The sequence below is a fragment of the Odontesthes bonariensis genome, chromosome 5 (genome assembly GCF_027942865.1).
Source record: "Odontesthes bonariensis isolate fOdoBon6 chromosome 5, fOdoBon6.hap1, whole genome shotgun sequence".
NCBI classification, from domain to species: domain Eukaryota; kingdom Metazoa; phylum Chordata; class Actinopteri; order Atheriniformes; family Atherinopsidae; genus Odontesthes; species Odontesthes bonariensis.
The window spans coordinates 22296735-22319050 of record NC_134510.1 but is presented as its reverse complement, the minus strand read 5'-3'; the positions used below and the strand labels follow the sequence as shown (position 1 = coordinate 22319050).

Genomic DNA, 22316 nt, shown 5'->3' with positions numbered 1-22316 from the left:
GCTTCACAGATCAGTGACTTAACAAGCAAGCAAACAAACAAATGAACAAACAAACAAAAAAAAACATGAGATTGAAAATATATTAAAAAGCAGCCGATGTTGAAAGAAAAAACTTTGAGGAAACCTTCAGAAAGCCCGGAGAACTACTGCTCAAGAACACATGAAAAAATAATAAGACTGTCTGGCTCATTAGAGACAATATCTGAGGAAACGTTACAGAATATTGCAGAAGATGGTGCATGGATTGTAGTTACTGCGCAGACGGAACATTTCATACCCTCTTAAGTGTTCCACATTGTAGCACAGACTTAATTTTTTTTAATTCATTCTGTACACAATTCTCTTTCTGCTGTTTTGTGATTTCATTGAAAAAAACAAAAGACTTCAATGTGCTCACATATACATAAGTATTCAGACCCCTCATTATGACACTTGTTATTGAGCTCTGATACATCCTACTCCTGTATTTGAGAAGCATCTACTTCTTGACTGAAGTCTACCCATATGAACTGAACTCAGTGGGCATATTTTGGTCACCTGTTTTTAATGGGGTCCCACAGTTGATGGTAGACGTCAGCATGAAAACCAAGCCACGAAGATGACACAATTGTCTGAAGACTTGCGAGATTGGAGGAAGGAAACTTTGCACTGGCCGACTATGAGGATTATTGCAGAATAAGGTGCAATCTCTACTGTGAAGCCATTAAAGTTGATGTGTTTCGTCATAAATAATGTTAAAGGGGAATTCCAACTTCTGAAATTTAAGATTAGATCGTCTCCCAAGTAAAAAAATATAGGGATGGGATGATTTTAGGATTAATATTCCCAGAAATGATTCTGTTAATCAATATTTAGATGATCTAGGATGTGTCTCACCCCATGCCCAGTTGGGATAAGGTTTAGTCCTCTGTGACCCTGCACAGGATAAAGCGAGCATAAAATCCAAGTTTATGAGATTATCCACGGATGGTGTTGCAATTGATCCCGAAGAAGTCGTGTTTTTTCCCACTGACAACATTGTCCCTGAGGTTTACAGCAGCACGAGTGATGGAGTTATTGAAGTTTCCATGTGCCTCTGACTTACTGAATGAATTTTGAAGATCTAGAAGGCTTCGAGCTGTACCAACTCTACCCAAAGTCCCAGCTCTGCTGACTGAGTGAATGCCTTGCTGGTTAGGAGGCCGCAGTAGAATGCAGGGATTAGAGAAACCATGTGGAAGCTCTCTGCACTCTATTTTACCTTCCTGCTTTGAGGATACCTCTGATCTTAACCCAGTATGTGATTCAGAACTTGTCTTGCTTCTGGCTACAGCTGGTTGACATAAACCTGGTGGATTTCCATGTTTAAGGTTCTCCATTTTGCTTCTTGGTAAATCTTTTACATGCACCTCCTTAGGGCTGCTCTCGCTGTTGACCTCTGTCTGTGAATATGGGCCTTTGTTCAGGTTCAGGCGTCGCTCTGTGTTTGAGATCTGAGTGCCATTAGTCTCTTGGCTGCATTGTGACTCAGATTCCCGCATGAAACTTTCATCCGACCAGACGTTGCAGTTCTCTCTCTGTCGGCCCTCGTAGCTTTTACTCTGAGCTTGCCGTTTGTGTAAAATCTCCTGAGACAGCTCAGTGCACTGTGCTTCTGTGGAGCAAGCTCTGTACTCTGATTGACTGCGACCCATTTGATTTGAAACTGGTGCCTCATTATTTGTAGCTCCGATCTCTTGTGGCCTATGCTGGTTTATAGTCGCAGAACAAGTCATTTGGTTTGGAACTGGAGAAGTACTTTGGAGTCCAGCAGCAGTGGGACTGCAGGTTCTACTCCCCACATTACTCCCCCATCTTCCTCCAAGTCTATGTTTTGATTTAGAGGGATGAAATACAGGAAAGGACCTTTCTTGCTAAGGAGAAAACCATTTGCATCAGTATTTCATCTGATAAATATTACTGTGAAAATGTAAGAGGTAATTTACCAGTGGTACAGAGTGTAAATTCATCCCAGTGAGGTTACTTATTTGTTCCTTGAAGTCATCTATCTTCAAAGGATTTGCTGACCCTGTTCCTTAAAATGATATCAAACACAAAGCCAGATTATTGATAATTACCTGAAAAAAAATCACAAAATTACAATCACTTGATTATTTATGGTTTTATAAAATAGTTCTACAAAGTACTTCTGATCAAATTTCAACTACAGCACTGCTTTGTGTTCATGTTCTTTCCAGATTTTTGCCGATATCGTTTTGGCTTCTTACCTGCACATTGCATTTGGTAAGAGGTGATCCACTGGGCTCTCTCTAAATTTTTCAGCATGTTGCTTGTGCGCTCTGATAATGTCAAATCCCAGTCACGCAGTTTAGGGTTGGGCAGTATTGTCTTTGGAGGTGCGGGGTAGAAAACTTGATTCTCTTCTTTTAATGGTTTTGTCTGCTGAAGGGAGGTAATGAAAGACAAGTTATGTTTGATTTAACTTCAGTTATATTTTATATTGTATGTCTTAGTACCTACATCCAAGAAGCCATTTTCTCCTGTCCACATAACAGCCTTTTTCCTGGTTTTCACTGGTGCTTCTAAGATCTCATGTCTGTAAGGGCCACCTGTGAGCATGGATAGATTAATGTGGGGTCCAAAAAATATTATCCTAAAAATGTACCCTAAGCTCTAGAAAAAGAAACACATACACACAAAACACAGAGGAAAAATGTAGAATTACCACAAAAAGAAAGAAAAAGACCCAAATGTAACAAAAAAAATGACATGAAGTGAAAAATTAGGAGTAAAATAATAGGAGATCCTTGAGGACACGATTAGCTGAAAAATATATTAAAAAAAACGAATGCAAAGAAACCCAGAATTGCTACAAAGATGACAATGACCAAAACAAGACCAAAATGGCCGCAAATGTGGACCAAAAGAGATACATTGCAACCAAAATGAGAAACAAAATCATTCAAAATGACTTAAAAGAGAGAAGAGAGAAGATAAATTACAACAAAGAGATGTATAATGACCAAAACTGACACAAAACTTACACCAAGGGGAAAAACTGTGACCACAAATAAGCACGGAATGACAGAGAGATGGGCAATGACTGAAATAAGTCAAAAACTGTCACAAATTTGGTGAAAATGTAACCAAAATACTTCTTTAGACATGTCAGGACTAAAGAAGAAAAAGAAGAATGAAAAATTATCACAAACTTGCTGAAAAAACATGTGAAATGCACATAGAAACTGGTATGATTTTTGCTTGTCATGTGTATTCTTCAGTATTGGTGCACCCAGAGGCTGTTTGCCTCATAATCCGCAACTGTGTGTAAACAAACAAACCAAAAAAATGATCTGAGAGCTGTAGAAACAATTACTCTACCATCAAATTTGGCCAAAATATATCTTACCTATAGTTTTGCGAAGCAGGGTCACATCAGGTGCCTTGTTTGGGATAAGGAGGTTAAGAAAAGGTTGGGAAGCAGCTCTGACTCCTGTTTCTGGGTCATCAGGCGAGCGGAAGGATGGAAACATTGCAAACCTAGAGATGTGGGATGAATAGGGATGCTCTCTTAAATTGGCTATCCTTATCGTTTTCTCCCTGTAAAACAAATTAAATTAAATTCAACAAAAGCTGATACAGCTTGAACAAAAAGGTAGATGCAGTAAAGAAATCTAGCTAATATCTGTTTGTGTTATGACAGAGAATGCACTCACGCTACATTTATATCAGTTGGTTTTGGTATGCTGCGTAAAAAAAGACAGCACATGTTATTACTCTGATATAAGAAGGGCTGAATGTATTCAGAATAACTAACATAAAGTAATGGCTACCTACAGTTGGTCATTGAGACGAACATTACTTTGCTGTCTGCCGGTTCTGTTATAACATTGTTGACTGGTGATATGCCTGTAAAAGTGAAACAACAGTATATACCACATCTGTTATTGATTCTGCAACTATTTACCTATAAAGAACTTCTCTACACTCACTCAGGTGCAGCTCCTCCATACCACTTGTGATGATTTCCATTTAAATCTCTTGAGAAGCTGCTGGAGAGCTTACTCATAATGAAGGGGGGGGGGGGGGGGTTGATGGAAGGATAATTATCTGGAGAGAAAAACAATATAAAAGGACAAATACAGAGAATAAAGCCAGATCTATGAGGCAACCAAACATGCTGACTACAGCAACGGTGCTATGGAAACATTACTGCAACAGCCATTCATGATGATGAAGTACAGCAAAAAACAATAACCAAAATACTTTGTGTCCTTCTTACTTACTTTTTCCCCCTTTATCCTCTTGTTGCAGACAATTGTCCTGTTCCAGATAAAAGTGGCACTGTTAAACTTCCTCCTCTTGCTTGTGACCAGTGAGGTGGGTATAAATTCCTGCGTCGGCATTAAATGACGCTGTTGGATAAACAGTACGATCACCGTGAGTGACACCTAATCCAGCCCACAGCACACAGAGTGTTAGCAGAAGGGCCTTTGTAGGTATGAACAAGCTAAAAACTGATACACCCCTGCAATCTTAAGTTTCCTAAGAGCAGCATAATATCAACTGTGAGCATTTGTTTTTAATCTTTGAAGTTGGATGATGTGGATATGCCATATTATATTGTGGGCAATCACTGCTCATGATGTCCATCATCCAGTTATCAAGGGTGGATCTGATATTAGTAGACATTCACGGCTTACTGCCCACATACAAATACGCATATGGTGGAATGAAAATCTAGCTGGCTCCGGCCAGCACATACTGACACCAGATACAAGCTGTGTGCGACTGGTGTTTGGTTACAGGAGTCATATATCATTGTCCCCATTCCTATGCAATATAGAAAGGGTGAGTTAGATACTGCCTATGTGCCTTAGTGAACACTGCTTAACATGTCCAAAGATATCAGTCGCAGGGTAGAAGTTTGTCTCTATAGGCGATTATCCTGTTCTCGTGATTACAATGTGTCTTCTCATTTTGTAGGACATCTTCTTGGGTTTAGTGGATGCTGTCCATTGTGCTGCCACTCTGTCATTACTTACTTACAGAACCCGCCTTTGATGCAAAGGACAATCGTGTAATTATAGATCAAAGCGTGAGAAGTGCCTTGAATTAACATAATACAAGGATTTAACCTATTGTGAAAAAGGCAGTGTCAGGATAGTTTCTAATATTTCAATTTCAAAGGTCTGCGTTTTGTATCAGTTCTCAAGCCTTTTTGATTACATTTTGTGCTTGCTAAGAAAATCAGTCTGACGTGGACTTATCTGCAAATGATTTTCAATTAATGGATACATCTTCCCCCTGAAACTGCCTCCAGTTTTTAAGATTATAGTAAGCACTGGTAAACCACAATTGTATAATTTGAAAATAGAATTGCGAATACTAAATCCCCTTCAAACTTTGTCACATATTTTAACATTGTTATTGAGAAAAAAAGCAACGAAGAAAGCGCTGGTTAATCAGATGTTTTGGGGATTCAAATCTTATTTAAACTGATCCTAAAGCCTCTAATGTCTAAATATAGATTGTTTTAGATTCTTAATGTTTGATTGAAATATCTGATTTGTGTGGCTTTCTGAGACAAAAACACAAATTAAAGGCCTCATTAAAGACAGTGAGAATCTGACTGAAACATCAACTGATACATTTTTGAGGCCTTTAGATGAGTGAACGCACCTGATATATACTTCTTGCCCTTTAAATCAACAGCAACTTAAAAACTGTACCAGCACATATAATCAATGCAGCTCCCTCTCCCCAGACATGACATGGACTGCTTTCCAAAGCAGCAAAGCTTACCTTGTTTGTTAGTTCACCAGAGCCATATTCTGCATTTTGCTTTTTAATTGGGATTCTCAAGAGACCTTGTCCAAAATCTCAGCAAAACGCCCAAGTCCTATCAAGCAGCCAAAGCTAAGTCCACTAACCAATTACTCTGTTCTGCCCCAGCTGAGACGCTGCTCTTCGGATTACATTTCCTGCTGCTGCATTGCAAATGCGCCACAGCCTGCAGTGATTTCCCTAATATTTAGTTATTGTGCAGATTCAAGCTGATGGTTAACAACTGCAGGAATCAACACACCAAGAGCAATTCAACTTAATCTGTTGGCTACCTCTTACAGGTAGCCCAATAACCTCTGAAACTCTGAGATAAATTAGTTTGCTTCTCTGTGCAATGTTAAATGCAGTTTGGACAAGAAAATCCATTTGTTTCCGGCAGAAGAAAGATTGCAGCAGTATAGAGAATTTGTCAGAGCCTGTTTCATTTGTGACTTTTCCACCATCCGTCCTCTTATGGTCAGGGGACCCAGCTGCCACGAATGACCCAGTTGGCAATCCATCCTTGTCTCCACTGGTGGACTACAAGCTTCCTGAGGGAGTTTATGAACAGACATGATGTTCATGTGAACTGAGAATGCGAGTGGAACTTATGAACTTGCTTTGTAAAAGCCCATAGTTCCAGTGAACATGTCTTAAAATTTCATGTTTCCAAAGATTGAAAACCATATTTCAGAACCACAGTGGAAGAGGGAGTGTGTGGGTGTTTGCATGAGTGCGAGTTTGGCTTCAAGGTATTACACACAAATGGGTTTTGTCTCTGCAGAACCTTTTAAAAGAAATATTTTGAGGCAAATCACATATGTGACAGGGATGTTTCTCCAGCTGAATACATCATTGTGACAAAGAATTTTCTTTGAGCATTTTTATATTCTTTCTCCATCTATTCAGTCACATTTTGTGAGCTGGGATCCAAGTGCCCTTGAGTTATTCAGAGCTGTTCATAAGGCAAGATGAGATGGTCACAGTTTCTTTTATACTCATGCAACCCACCCTATCTATCTGTCTATCTATCTATCTATCTATCTATCTATCTATCTATCTATCTATCTATCTATCTATCTATCTATCTTGAACATTGAGCTTAAGTTGTCCTTTTTAATCAGGCTCATGACTGCACATTTAAAAACTGCTTCTGTCTGCCCGTTTTAAGTGTAGAATAAATGAGACATCACATCGACACTTTTTAATATAAGTCCTGCACCAAGTGTCCCCGATAGCACAGAATAAAAAGCGCGAGTGATCAGCCTGCCCTGCAGGTTTTTTTTTTTGTTGTTGTTTGTTATCTTTTTTTTTCAGTTTCTGGGAGGAATATAGGCGCCGCGTTTTTCCACAACTCTGCATAAAATTCCACAGAAATCCATCAGAGACACAGCTCAGCCTTCCGTTTGACTGGCAGCTGTAGCTCGTCTCACAGTCGTCATCAATTCGGTTTAAAGTAAAGTGAATCAGTCGGAGCATTTCTGCTCCCAGTAATTTAGGGAAGAGTTAACAATGGACTGACACAGACTGGGAATGTATGAATAAATGTTTTGAGGACATCACTTGCCCGAGAAGCTCGGCTGTAGCAGCCTCACCCGTCATCTACTCGCCTCTAACTCTTGCTATATTGCATTTGAGCGTCTATTTGGCTCTCACAGCAGCTTTCACCATGACTGCATTTGACTTCTCGGATGTAGAAGCGTTTTTGGACTGTCACCCGGATTTATTCGAGGAGTATCTCGTTCGGAGAGCGAAATGTGATCAGGTGAGCAGGTGGATGAAGGAGCATCAGCCGTCGAAAGTGTCCACAGCCGAAGAGAAGCGGGGCGCAGCCATGGACCCGCTCTGGCCGACCAGCGCCGACGGGCTCCGGCGTAGATCGTCTCACATGGAGCTGCGGCGGAACTTCGCCCGCTCCAAAGCCACCACTGCGCACCGCACATACGACGAGCATGTGAGCTTGAGCGAACACGAGTCCCAGTCAAGCATGAGGCGTCGTGCGCTTCTGCGTAAAGCCAGCTCGCTGCCTCCAACTACCGCGCACATCCTGAGCGCCCTGCTGGAGTCCAGAGTCAACGTGCCTCAGTATGCGTCCAGCGCCATCGACTACAAATACAGACTCAGGGAAACCAACGAGAGGGAGTTCTTCTTAGAGTTGGTAAAGGATATCTCCAATGATCTGGACCTGACCAACCTTAGTTATAAGATCCTGATCAATGTGTGCATCCTAGTGGATGCAGACAGGTGTTCGCTCTTCCTCGTTGAGGGACCTGCTAACAAGAGGACACTGGTGTCCAAGTTCTTCGATGTGCACTCAGGCACCACAGTCAGACCATCATCCAGCACTCTGAACTCCAATGAAGTTCAAGTGCCATGGGGGAAAGGTATAATTGGCTATGTGGCAGAGCATGGAGAGACTGTAAACATCTCAAACGCATATGAGGTAAAGGGTTAACATTTCCATACGTAGCCTATGCAAAATATAATTCGCTTAGTTTGGGTAATTTAAAATTGAAATTATGATAACTTAAATAATAACTTAAACAACATATTTCAGATTGGAGTTGTACAGGCACATTTCCATATTGAGTGTTGCAGGGCTTAAAAAATAAAGAAAGGAATGAATAACCAGTAAGTTAAGTTAAGTCGTCAGTTGTCTCACATCATAGCTAAAACTTTTGTGCGTTTAGGACACTTCAATTATGTTTAAAAAAAAGAAGAAAGAAAAATAAATCAGACCAATCCTTAGAAGCCACTGAGAAAGGGAGCAAAGCAAGCGATACAATTATTTGAGCTTCCCACTGGCCAGATCGTGTCTTGCGCACCACATCATTATCTCATGGCCCTGGGCTGCTGGGGTGGCTGAGGCAACATGATGATATGGATACCCCTGCGGACTATTACCGCAATAGTATAGATATGTACCAGGGAAGGGTATTACAGTTTCCCTGCATAAGGGACAGTGAAAGATATAGCTCTTGCAGAATTGCGAATTGAAATGGCCAAGAAGCTGCTGTAACAACTCCATCAGTGGTACTTTACTGTGCAAAACCCAAATGTTGAAGAGACGTGGCTCAGGACTCATTGTATTAAATGTGGGATTAAATGGATGATGTCTAACATCTGTTTATATGACAACAATTCCAGGACCACCGCTTCAGTGATGAAATTGACAAGTTAACCGGCTACAAGACTCAGACCATCCTCTGCATGGCCATCTGTAACAGTGATGGGGAAGTCATTGGTGTTGTGCAAGCAATTAACAAAAATCCGATGGGCACCCCTTTTTCTGAGGATGATGAGAAGGTGAAACTCTATAGTGCTGAAATATACACTCATTATCATTCTTACTGTTGTAGTTTGTGCTATTATGGACATTTTAGAGAGGGTGTTAAAATTGGATTGGAGCATTGTGTGCCCCACACTACCAACCCCCAAACCCCCCCAAACACACACACACACACTCATACGCACGCACAAGCAGTAACAGTTATTGCAATTGAGATGTTTGCACTCTGAATCTTCTTAATGGCTTCTTAATGGCTGTGGAGAGAAGCACAGTGTTCCCTTTGAAGAAAAATAACAGAAAAAATAAGTGAAGAGGTCAAGCTTTTACTCGAGCAGAGCACATTGAATATGTCTGGCTGTGCATATATATACACACACTTAGGAAACATGGTTTTTATTTAATGCACCATTGGTTGCTCCCTGAGCCATCAAAATGAAATGGGTCTCTTGAATGTGCATGCATTATAGCTTTGTTCGCAGTTCCACAGCTTATAAATGCTATTTCAATCTTTCTGTTTGTTGATAATATATACTGTGTATTTTGCAGATTTGAAAAGTGTTGGATTCTTGTTCAGATGAGAAGTCAGGCAACTAAAAACTGCTCCTGTGTCTCATTATGCGTAAATGGATTTTAAAGAAATGAAATCCATAAAGAAAAGCAGATAAGAGAGCAGATTCTTACATGTTTATAAATTGGATACTTTTCCAGAAGTCCATTGCACTGAGTAGCAAATGCAAGGTTTGTCCACAAGGTGGCAGAGTACATTTCTGTAAATCTGAATATATTGTGGACTGTGTATTCTCTCACTTTAACATCAGAAAAATACGTTTCTAGTCATTTAAGCTTTTTTTTATATCTTTGGATCTGACTTCAGACAAACAAAATCAAAAGTTGCTAAAGTTAAGGAAAAACAAAGAAACTTCCGGCAACAAAGTGAAAGCTAAGAAAAAAACTTCATCTGCCGGTTTATCTAGACATTTTAAGTCCTCTGATGTCTCTCTTGGTCTCTTTCCCTAAATCAATACTTCATTAACAGGAAATCTATCCAAGAGAAATTTGTGCTGAGAAGTGGCTGACTCAATCATGACTTTCTATCCGCATCGCCACACTCTCTGTTTCTCTTTGATACCCTTTCATTTGGCATATAAATAGCTATTGTTTAAGGATGGTTTTTACACGGCTTTCACCACTTTTTTTGCTTTGAATCAGGTGCTGCAGATGTACCTGCCCTTCTGTGGAATATCGATTTCCAATGCCAAGCTGTTTTCGGAGTCTCGCAAGGAGTATGAAAGGAGTAGGGTGAGAAGTTCTTAAGTGTTCCTTTTGAAAAGATGCGTCGTCTTTGTAAGAGAGTTTAAAATTATTTAAATTTTTCTAAGAAGTACAAACTGTTTACATTTACGAAACGTTGGCAAACTTGGTAATATGTGAATCGAAACAGTATACATTACATCTTATGAACCAATATTTTGTTCACAATAGAACATGGAAAACGTATCAAAGTTGAAAGTGAGACATTTTGCTATTTCATGCAAAGCATTAGCTCATTTTGGATTTATGGCAGTAATGTGTTTAAAATATGTTGGCACAGGTCCATGTTTACCACTGTGTAGCATCCCCTCTTATTTTAACAACAGTCTTTAAACATCTGGGAACTGAAGAGGCCAGTTGCCGGACCTTTGGGAGCGGAATGTTGTCCCATTGGATGGCTCCTTTCCTCGAAAGAGGAGTCCAGATACCAGCTAATTCTGGTCAATGGTTTAAGTTTAAACTCAGGGAGGTCACATTGCCACGGCCCCTGAAGTAGCCTTTAACAAGATAATACTAACACGATGTTATGCACATAATACAAATCTTGTGTTTGCATGATGTGCATATGTCAAAGTGATCCTTCCTGTTGCCACAGGCTTTGTTAGAGGTGGTTAATGACCTCTTTGAAGAGCAGACCGACCTGGAGAAGATTGTCAGGAAGATCATGCAGCGAGCGCTAACATTGCTGCAGTGTGAACGCTGCTCTGTGCTTCTTCTGGAGGACATTGACTCACCTGTGAGACCTTTTATGTTGTTGCTTATGAATTTTTAAAAAATTTACCAGCTGTGTGCGATGAAGGCAGTCCAGATTTATTTAAACTTTATGGTTTATTGTGAAAAACGCTTCATTGTTGTTACATACAGATGTTGTGGGTTGTTGTGATGCGTGACTTTTCCTTTTCCACAGGTAGTGAAGTTTTCCAAGACGTTTGAGCTCATGTCTCCCTTGTGCAACATGGACCGAGACATTAGGTAAGACAGACTTCTAGGATGCTGCACATAAACACAAACCATACAGTAAATTGATACATATGGAAGTGACGAGCATCGCACAAGTTCACAACTTCCTGAGAAAATCAAGCAAGAAAAATGGGCTTAATATGCTATATTATAGTAATTCACCCACTATTCATATTTCCAGTCTTAACTGAAAATTGTTTTCCCTTTGTGTTATTGGCCACATCAGCATGGAGAAGTTATCCTGCTCTGACTGGCTGATCAATAACAGCATTGCTGAGCTGGTGGCTTCCACAGGACTGCCTGTTAACATCAGTGATGTGTGTCAGGACCCACGCTTTGATGCTGAGGTGTGGACACAGTGGTTTGTTTAACAGAACTTTGAGAACTTAATTGAAGCTTTTAAAAATTACCCAGATGCATCAATAATTATTGCAAAAAATGAATATCTCAGCCCAACACCCCAACTGTCTGATTCTGTATTTAAAGGCAGATCAGGCCTCAGGCTTTCACATCAGATCAGTCTTATGTGTTCCCATCTGGAATGGAACTCATCAAATAATTGGTAGGTCTGCCAGAAATTGCCCATTTTATTTTACCAGAGGGCAGTTTTCATGCAGCCGTCAAAGATTTATGTGCGTTTTCTTCAGGTGTGGCACAAATTCTGAATCGCCTTGACAGGAAGACGTTCAATGATGCAGATCAGAGACTGTTTGAGGTCAGCTGCTTGAGGTTCTGATAAAAGTTTGAGTGTCTCGTGTCACAGATGATTTACTAAATGTTAAAGTCTTCTTCTTTGTGTACAGGCTTTTGTGATCTTCTGTGGGCTGGGGATCAACAATACTATGATGTACAATCAAGTTAAGAAGACATGGGCCAAACAGTCAGTAGCACTGGATGTAAGCAAATTAATCCTAATTCTATTTCACCTGCCACATCATTGCTGTGGTGTGTATAAAATTTCAAGCATGAATTTTCATCTTTTGCCAATTATCAAATCCTCCCATTCTCTTTATATCAACAGTATGATATTGGTGTTTGATGTGACAACAATGATAATCAACAACAGCTATATGAAAAAGGTTTTTTATAAGAAGTATAGAAATCTGTTCAAAGCGTATGTATGAGATGAATGTTGTGTCAGTAATTCATGCTAATCTTTACAGCGGCTCCTCACATTCATTAGCTACTCCCACTGTGTTCTGCTCCACTGCCCGGTATCTAACCTGAGCAGTCACATTATCCTCAGAAAACATGATTCTGCTTCTCTACAAATAAATATTTCAGCTGCTTTCAATAATTCATAATACAAATGCCAGTCTGCTCACCTCTCATCAAAGGCAACACACACCGTGTTATTTCGGTCACATAATCTTTGTTGTTTCTTTAATTACCTGGCAGATTGTAATACATTTTTTTTTTCCTTCACATTTTCGGTGTTACAAGGTTGCAATGCAACAAACTGGTATTAAAATGATATTTGATCCTGATCATGTAAGAAATGAATGTCTTTTAGAAAGACAGTCTTAGCTCATTAAGGCCTTTGCATCAGCACCAGAATCAGTCCTCTACATCTCAATATCTTGCATGATTTCTGCTTTTACAGATGTTGTCTTATCATGCCACCTGCTCCAAAGTAGAAGTTGACAGACTCAAGGTAATGTGCTAACTTGAATATGATCAAATTTGTCAGTGGTTAAGGGTGACATATAATTGGTACTTTGAATGCTGATTGCCATCCATGCCGTCTTTCCTTGGCACTGATTGATTGAAAGCTCTGTCGTCTCCCCCCCAAAGGCTGCCAAGATCCCCCTTAGCATTGAGCTGGGCATCGACGAGTTCCACTTCAATGACTTCTCTTTGGACAATGACGCCATGATCACAGCATCACTCAGGATGTTTCTGGAACTTGGTGTTGTCCAAAAGTTTAAAATTGACTATGAGGTGAAAAGCTCGAAGACGTCCTATAAGATGTGTCTTTGTCGTTTTGCGTATGTGTACATATGTGTGCCACCTGTACTTGTATCTCCTCAGGTTTTGTGCCGCTGGCTTCTGACTGTGAGGAAAAACTATCGAACTGTGGCGTATCATAACTGGAGGCATGCTTTCAATGTGTCACAGTGCATGTTCGTTATGATCACAGTAAGTTTCAAGATAGCGCAAGTGAAGTCAGATTTTATTCTTTTTCTTTTGTTTTTTGATAAAATTAATGGTCGACGATAGCAGATGCAAACAAATTATTATAGTGGCAGGCAAAAATTCTGTTACTGTAAAATAATTATGTGAGTAGAGGATGATCTGCTCTACAAAAGGCATGCAAGTAACTATGAAACAATTATAAAATCTGTAGAATATTAGTGTGTTAGTGTAATTTTGAGTATAAAAAGGAAAGGATGCCATGCAGATATTAGTGGATCCTAAGAAACGTACATGGACAATGATAATGGAAATGAAATAATGGAAAATAAACCTGTGTAAAATGTTTAAGACATTTTTAAACTTACATAATGTCTTTTACAAAGTAGAACATTTTTTACTCTCTTATCTATGCGCAATCTGCTCTGCAAAGCTCTTAACCCACCCCTCACTTCTTTGTATTTAGCTTTTAAGGAGCCAAAATTTCCTTTGGGCAAAAGTTCTTCAGGCATTCTCGTGTTTTCAAAAAGTTTAACTTTGGCTGCTTTTTCAGGCATTTTCAGTCCAGAGCTTGTACTTGACCGTTTTCAGAAGAATATGTTGTTTTATCGTTTAGTTTTGTTCTGTTTTTTTTTTTTAAAGTCACTTAACACGGACCTATGACTCATTCAAACATAAAAAAGGGAATTCAAGGAATGAATCAGCATTGTGTCCACACATAACAGACGAGAGAAGAACCAATTTAAAAGTGTTCCTTTTGACACTTTGCTACTAGCAACCTGTTGCAAGGACACATAATTTGCTCCTATTTGTTTAGTTGCATCTAAAACAAAGAATAAAGACCACACAATTTGACATTCGATTTTAAATAGTATTTTGCATCAACAAGGTAAATCACAAAAAGCTTTTTGCTGAAAACTTTAAAAAAAGCTGAATGGTATCTAAAAGTTCCATCTTTAGGAAGAAAAAAAAAGCAAAGACCTGACACAAGATCTGAGAGATGCATCTGACCCTTCAGTTGATCCATCAATTGTTCACTGAAGCCTCATCAGAAATGGTCTCCATGGAACTGTGACTGTCAAGAAGTCAGTCTTAGGGAAAGTAAACAGTGAGAAAAGGCTGATGTCTGCCAAATGACACAAGAAGTGGACTGAAAATCAGTGCCAACAGGTCTTTTAGAGTGACGAATCCTCCTCAGAGCCCTGACCTCAACATTATTGAAGCAGTGTGAGATCATCTTGACAGAGAACGGAACAAAAGGCAGCCAACATCCAAAGAAGAGCTTTGGGATGTCCTTCAAGAAGCCTGGAGAGCTATTCCTGAAGTCTACTTAAAGAAGTTACAAGAAAATATGATCTGAGAGGGTTCGGGCTGTGTTTTAGAATAAAGACGCTCATAGATAATATTGACTTTTAACAAACTTTTTAAAATTGTGCAGACTTTGTTTTTGCGTTATATACTGCATTTTGTTTTACATTTTCACGTTACAATAAATATATGCACTTTTTTTGCTGTTTTCCTATAATAAGGGGTGGTTCAAGACTTTAACACGGCACTTGTATTTCTCTGAAGAAAGCACAAACCAGCTTTCTATGATGCATATCAATCCTGTGTAACATGTTACATGTCTGTGCCTTCTCTTTGCCTGGGTGCTTGCTTGCACTTTGAGCTAAAAAACTACCTCGACAGCAGAAGCAAATCAGACAGCATTCAAAATGACGCTTATAATAAAGACAACAGGTTTTTAAGCTTGCCATGAGGTGGAATTCTTGGTGGAATTAAAATTAAACTAATCAACAAGCAGCCAACAAACAAAACAGCCCTAAAAACATCAAAGTACTGTTTGGGGTAAAGCAATGAAGAGAATGGAATGAAATGAAAAAAACACTTTATTTTTCCCAAAGGAAAGTTATGTTGTTGCAGTCATTTTTTGAAAACAAGCTTTAATTAGGATTGTTTGATTATGCATGCAGAAAGCATGGGAGATCCTATCCTATCCTATCCTATCCTATCCTATCCTATCCTATGGATTGTTGACCATCAGCTTTGCCTTGTGCAGACAGCCAGTTTCCAGGATGTTCTGTCAGATGCTGAGACACTTGCACTGATGGTCGGCTGCTTGTGCCATGACTTAGACCACCGAGGCACAAACAACGCATTTCAAGCTAAGTAAGTCACAGAGAGACGTGGGCAATAATGGACAGGTGTCCTGCTGGTACCAGGAAGAGTCATTGCTTTGTTATTATTGCAGGACTGGCTCTGCTCTGGCTCTGCTGTATGGAACCTCAGCAACCCTGGAGCATCATCACTTCAACCATGCAGTCATGATCCTACAGAGTGAGGTCAGGCCAGTATTTATTGATATATTTGTAATGCTCAAGTAAAAAGTTTGAAATGTTCATTTGAGGGGATGAAACACACTTGCAAATACCTATTTCAGACATTTGAATGTTAATATAATCAGTTACGAAGGAAAAATAAAACAGAATATCTTAAGTGTAGCAGGGTGTCTGCTGTAGCTTTCAGGGATTTTTGCAAAGCTTTCTTGCCTAACATTTGCCCTGTGTTAAAAGTTAGTGATTTTGATGTGATGTATTCTACATTCTAATTGAATCACTTAAAAAAAACAAGAGACATATTCACATGATTCACTCACAGGAACACAACAGACAAAATATCTCTGTATAGGACAGGCATGAACAGCCCAGTCTCAACAGAAAATATGCAAGACATAATTTAGTCTAAAACTAGAAGCACAATCCATGGCTGTAAAATTTTAGAAAACAATATGTACCTGGGCTGTTGTTTGATGCCAGGCAGCATTCATGGGACATGACGTAAATTGCGACCCATGCAATGTATCAAATGGAAGCATGTAGATCATTAGAAATGCCAAACCACGTTACATATAGACCCAATCTTGTACTCTTAACTCCTAATCATTTGCGGGTGAGAATACAGTAAAAACATTTTTTTTTTAAGTTATTCCTCTGCATGAATGTCAGTGGATTGGCTGCTTCCACCATCCCCATCTTTGTACTTATGAACACTTGTGACCAAATTAACACCAACAGGGTATGAAAAGTGGACATAGTCATGTTAGGATACGTATGAGGACACAGAATATTGATGGGTTGACAAATCAAAACTTAACCATGATCGTTGTAGGGAGCATGTTTTTTCATGTGGACCAATTATGCTATTTCATGTTCTGTCATGGGATTAGGTCGATATAAAGGTTGTCAACACAATGGTGTCATTATTCGATAAAGACAGACATTCTTTCACGCAATACAAGAAGCATAGTTTGATTTTAGATTTTTAGACCAGGTGCTCAATGAGAACCTTGAACAGAAATCAAGTCAAAATTTTTAAGTCAGGAAAGTCTGAGCAGCTGATCAAGGAGGAAAAGACTGTACCTGGTCTAATGTGCATTTAAAACTATATTGTGATTGAGAAGTCTTATGTGTGAAGAATTAGAGACAGACTGATGATGAGTTAGAGCCTGGACTGGAGGCTAGGTCGCATAAAATCCTGTCATCAGCAAAAAATAGAAATTGATCAGAAAATCAGGATAAAAGAGACATCTTAAGACACTTGAGACATTTAAAGATACCTTTAAATATTCGGTTAAAAACATGTGGTAAAGATTCAGCGGCTCTTACTGGTGAAGATGATGTGGGTTTAGAGTTGAAAATGTGGACAACTCAGCAATCTCAACAAACTGAAAGAGAATTTACAGCTGGTGGAGGCTGGAGCATCTGGGGCAGCTGATGTGCAATTTCAGCAATGGGATGATGCTGTGCACAAATTGCTGAGAGCCAACACAAGTTACCACTACTTTCATCAGGAGGGGGTGCTATGTTTCAGGTGTGGATGAGTTTGATCATTAGCAGGGTTCTGCATTGATTTCTTTTAAAAGAAGACAGAGAAAGTCCATACACATCGCCAATTAAAATTGCTAATGGCGTCTTCATTTGACAGTGACCGATGACTTTACCAATCCACTGGACTAAGGGGACATTTTAGCTTCTTTTACCAATCTTTACCTGCTTTTGTGTTGGTGCTTATTCAGTGTATTATTGTGTTTTCTTTTGCAGGGCCACAATATCTTTGCAAACCTCAGCTCTAAAGAGTATAGCAACATGATGCAACTATTGAAACAGGCCATTCTCTCCACAGACCTTACTTTGCACTTTGAGTGAGTGGTCTTTTCAGTACATTTGGATTTGAACTGGTTTATGACTGGTAAAACATACATTTTTCCTATACAGATTATAGAAAAACTTTCTTGTCTTTTTTTCTTACCAAGTCTCGTTGTGTTTTCCTGTACTTTTGAACATGTTGTGTTTTGTTTTATGTTTGACTGTCTCTCTGAACTGAAAAGGCGCAGAACCAAATTCTTCGAGTATGTTCTGTCTGGGGAATTCAGCTGGACAGATGAAGGACAAAGAGAAGTTCTCAGGTTTTTAAACTTGTGCTTAATAATGCAAAATCAGTTCAACTGTGATGAGCAAAATGGTGGGAGAAACCAGCTTTAATATCATCAACAGGTCTATGCTGATGACATCATGTGATCTGGGTGCCGTCACTCGTCCCTGGAAGATATCCAAACAGGTTTGAGTCCCTTTTAATAAGTCTAGCCACATTCCAGCTGCCTTTTCATCCTGTGCATGCGTTTGTTCTCTCTAGGTACTTCGGCTTCCTCCCACCCTCCCAAAACATACATGTTAGGTTAATTGGTGATTGTAAATTGACCCTAGGAGTGAGTGTGAGTGTGCATGGTATTTGTCTCTGTGTGGCTCTGTGACGGACTGGATGGTGACCCATCCAGGGTATACCTCTGCTCTTGACTGATGGCAGCTGGTATGGGCTCCAGCCCCCCTGAATTGGATTAGGCGAGTATAGAAAATGGATGGATACTTTCTAGTATTTCCAAATCAAAATTCCATCAAAGATTTTACTTTAATGCCTGTTGAAGTTTTCTTTGGCACATTTCAGCTGCCAATAGATGATTGATTTAGAGCCAATTAAGAAAGGAAAGTCACCTTTTTTAAGATAATTATTCCTCTAAGTCTGTCTGTATGGGAAAAGGATGTAAGCCTCCCGAAGCTTTCTAAATAAACTTCAACTAAGTTTGATTTGCTGGGAAATCTCCCAGTAAAGTCCAGTTAGCTGGCTAATCCACTCCACTCACTAATCTACTTACTTTTAATCGGACATGGAGATGTGTTTGATTTATTTACAAAGCTTAAACAGGCTTAGGTGCTCCTCCTGCTTTGTCCTCTATGTACATGCATCAGACAAAAAAAACCCAGAAACAAATAAACAAACAAAAAGAAAACCAAAAATACAAAAACGAAAGAAAAAACACATCAATATTTCACAAAACCCAACAATAAAAATCAGAGTACAATGGCATTTCCAAAACAAACATAATGACTGACAAGTAGAAAAACCCCAAAAACTGTTGACTCCACAAATCACAGCACAGCAGAAAACAAAAATACAACAAAATACGATTACAAACAACAGATGATTAAGAATTCACAAAAATATGTTTTGGTACAATTGTGTTTTCTGTAGTGTCCTGTTTTATGTTCATTATATTTCTTCAAAACTCTTTTAAGTGTTACTGAATTTTCTGTTTTTGTTGTGTCTTCTGAAATGTAATTTATGTTGAAAAATGCTGTTGTTTTGTTCTCTCTGTTGTTGTGTTTTAGGTTTTAATATTGGTTTTATCTAATGTTGTTGTTCTTTGCAGATTTTTTTCTGAAACTAAACAAAGCAGAGTTGTGAGTCAGCATAATAGCTAGAATAATACCACAATAATAGCAGAATTTTGCTTGCTGTATGCCTTAAAGTAAATCTATACTGTGAAGGCACCCTCCAGGCAGTTTTAATATCAAAACCCTTTGTTGCATCATATATGAGTGAAATAATAAAGTAATGGCTTTCCACTGATGTCTGCAGGTTGCAGAGCTGGTGACGAGTGAATTCTTTGAACAAGGTGACAGGGAGAGGTCTGAGCTTAAGTTAACCCCAGCAGTAAGTAAAAAATATTAAAGTGTTTGATAAAGTTTTATTATCACTGGGATGTTCCCTCTTATGCCGAATTAACAGCATGCTGCAAGGGAAAATAGTTTCCTCAGTGTAACCAGGCTTGTGTCATATTATCATGACGAAAGTTCAGGTGATTGGGTGACCAAAGGTTATCATATCTCTGTAGGCCATCTTTGACCGTAATCGCAAAGATGAACTACCTGCTTTACAGCTGGAATGGATTGATGGAATCTGTAAACCCCTTTATCAGGTAACTCTTGATGACTAAAACTACCCATTCAGGTTTCATTTTGAAAAAAAAAACAAAAACAGTGATAAAATCATCATTTGGACATTTAGAAGCCATCCACCTGCTGTGTCTCTCCCAGGCACTGCTGAAACTCAACAGAAAGCTACAGCCAATGGTGGATGGGATAGACGCCAATCGAGAGAAGTGGCAGGAACTCGGTGAGCGCAGAGCCTCGGTGTCCAGTCAGAGTACCGAACCAGGTCAGAATACTGAGTCCAGTAACGATGCAGAAACCTCTGAACGATTGGAGTGCACAGAGAGAGGGAAGCCAGTTACAAATTCAAGGTTTGGGTCAAAGTCTGAGTGTTGCAAGGATCTAAGGTGCAGAGCCAACAAGGAGTCCTGTAATGATAAAGCAGTGACCGCTGAGAACAAAACGGGAAAGAAGTAGAGCAGAATCTTAAGCAGGGAGGTGTTTAGCAGGTTGATCCACTGAATGGTTAACATGGGACTCCTGAAATGACCGGTGATTTTCTAACACATGCATTACCCTCCTCTAACTGAGTAAATGAAATGCAGATTTCGTCTGCTGAGCCTATTGCCTCTCCCAAGCATCACTGTGTTTAACTCAGGAGCGGGATAAAATCCCATTGGTCAAACTCTATTTAAAGGACAGTCTCTCCCCATTTGTATCTGTATAGCTAAAAGTATTTAATCTCTGAGATGAGAAGGCCAAAGAGGTCCACTTTCTCATGTAATGTTTTTAACGGGACTGTCTCAAAGTCAAAAAGCCCATTGGAATGCCTTTACAAAACATAAAGGAATCACTGTGACATTTCACATAAATTGTCAACATGAATGGAGCATGATCTTGTTCCTGAATGTTACTGGCTGTCTTACCACAGTTACAAATCTTTGGCTGCACGGCAAAATTTTCAGTGTTTGATTGACAGTCAACTTGTTCTTTGAATTGCATGTAAATCATATCAGTAATATACCTTGCTATGTTTTGATGAAAAATAAGTGTGTTAAGGCGTAGATTTTGTGAAGATCATTGAACCCAAACCTTCCAGCCTGTTTGTATGTGAGTATGTGAGAGTGTGTGTGTGCTGTTACCTTTTCATCCCTCCAAAGATGACACAGGTAATACACGTGATTTTGACATTACTTTAGGAGTGTGATCATTGTTTACTACAATGTATTTGTTTAGACTTGCAGGATTCAGTCATTTTTTTTTTACTCACCGAAGTGAAACAAACACATGTGTTTGTTTTTGTAAGTTCAATTCAAAGTCAGATTTAATTGAGCTTCTTTTCTCTAAAGCCCAAGAAAGTAAATCAAATTGAAAATTCAAGCAAATTCCAGTAAAGCAAATTCAAAGTTTTGCATGGAAACATAGTATTTGGATATAGTCAGTTAGAATTTCCAGCTGCCCCATAAATGGGCCATTCACTTCGAAGATGATTCATTGACTGTAACACAGCTCCGTCTGGCTGGAAATGGGTTGGAAAATGCCTGAACTTTGGCCTGGAGTGGTAGCTCTGAATGACTACGTCTGTATGTATGAGATAACAGTTGAATAAAAATGTTAAGAGACCATTAAACTGTTTTTTTATTGATTTTTTTGTTCAAGATTTTTAGGGCTGGTCTGAAATAAGGGCTGCATTATGCAGCAAGTGCTTATTTAAAGCAAACAAAAGCCAACCCGGAAATAACCAGCCACATTATCTAGCTGTGCATCTGAAGGCTAACGTTTCTGCTTTCATCATGGAAATGCATCTTCCCTGGATATCAGAACTTTCAGAACTTGCAAGGACCTTAACTGCAGAGGAGTAATAAGATTAATTTGGATTTCATACATTTTGTGAAGAATAAAATCGAAATGTGGCATCACAGTGTGGTGAAGGGAAGAGTAAACAGTCTTGAACTGTGATAGATTACTTATGTGAAAGGCCAGCTCAACCGTGACAGAGGTTTGAGGGATGCGCACCTACTCAGACAGAGAGAATTCGAGCCGTTACTTCGACCAGTGGATGCTTGGTGCATTGATTTTGGTGATTGAGGATCATTCCCAAAACTACCTTCTTTTTCCACCTTTCACCTATCCAAACTGTCACCATAGATAGCTGGGATTAACAAAAGCATTGCTGCAACAGTGTATCATAGCCAGAATAACTCCCTTCCTCTGCTGTGATACACTGACTGAGACCTCAGCTGCAGTGCAGCAGGACATGCCTGCCACTGCAATGTAAGCTGCGCAATTTAAGAGTTTTTATAACTCACTCCACAGCTGAAACGCAACCGAAATATTAAACTTGTGGTTTCTGATGTCACATCTAAGCAGTTTGGTTTGGTTAAAACAAGTTCTGTTTTGTTTCAGTTCGTTTATGCTGGTCTGAGATCTGTCAATTATATCTGACAGGCCCCAAGTGTCTCAGAGCAGGGATCAGTGCTCATTTTGAACGCCTAATTTGATGTACTTGAATGTTTGTATAGCTGAGGGTTTAACAACAATTACTGCTGTAA

General features: G+C 39.3%; 1 protein-coding gene across 1 annotated transcript; it reads left to right on the top strand.

Annotated features, from left to right (window-relative positions):
• Window positions 1–7225: 7225 nt before the first annotated feature.
• On the top strand, window positions 7226–21380 carry pde11al (phosphodiesterase 11a, like). The gene is made up of 20 exons (XM_075466650.1): window positions 7226–8248; window positions 8953–9111; window positions 10304–10393; window positions 11001–11141; window positions 11313–11377; window positions 11592–11712; window positions 11852–11927; window positions 12013–12080; window positions 12169–12261; window positions 12969–13019; window positions 13160–13306; window positions 13397–13504; window positions 15558–15667; window positions 15750–15840; window positions 17599–17699; window positions 17886–17963; window positions 18052–18115; window positions 19472–19546; window positions 19728–19811; window positions 19930–21380. The coding sequence occupies exons 1-20, from the start codon at window positions 7343–7345 to the stop codon at window positions 20239–20241; spliced, it is 2940 nt and encodes a 979-aa protein (XP_075322765.1). The 5' UTR covers window positions 7226–7342; the 3' UTR covers window positions 20242–21380.
• The last annotated feature ends 936 nt before the right edge of the window (window positions 21381–22316 follow it).

Excerpts from the sequence above, each read along its gene's own strand:
- pde11al (XM_075466650.1), top strand. The coding sequence starts at position 7,343 with ATGAATAAATGTTTTGAGGACATCACTTGCCCGAGAAGCTCGGCTGTA. Across the intron at positions 9,112-10,303 it reads TTTCTGAGGATGATGAGAAG|GTGCTGCAGATGTACCTGCC; the intron begins GTGAAACTCTAT and ends GCTTTGAATCAG. Across the intron at positions 17,700-17,885 it reads GACCTTACTTTGCACTTTGA|GCGCAGAACCAAATTCTTCG; the intron begins GTGAGTGGTCTT and ends TGAACTGAAAAG.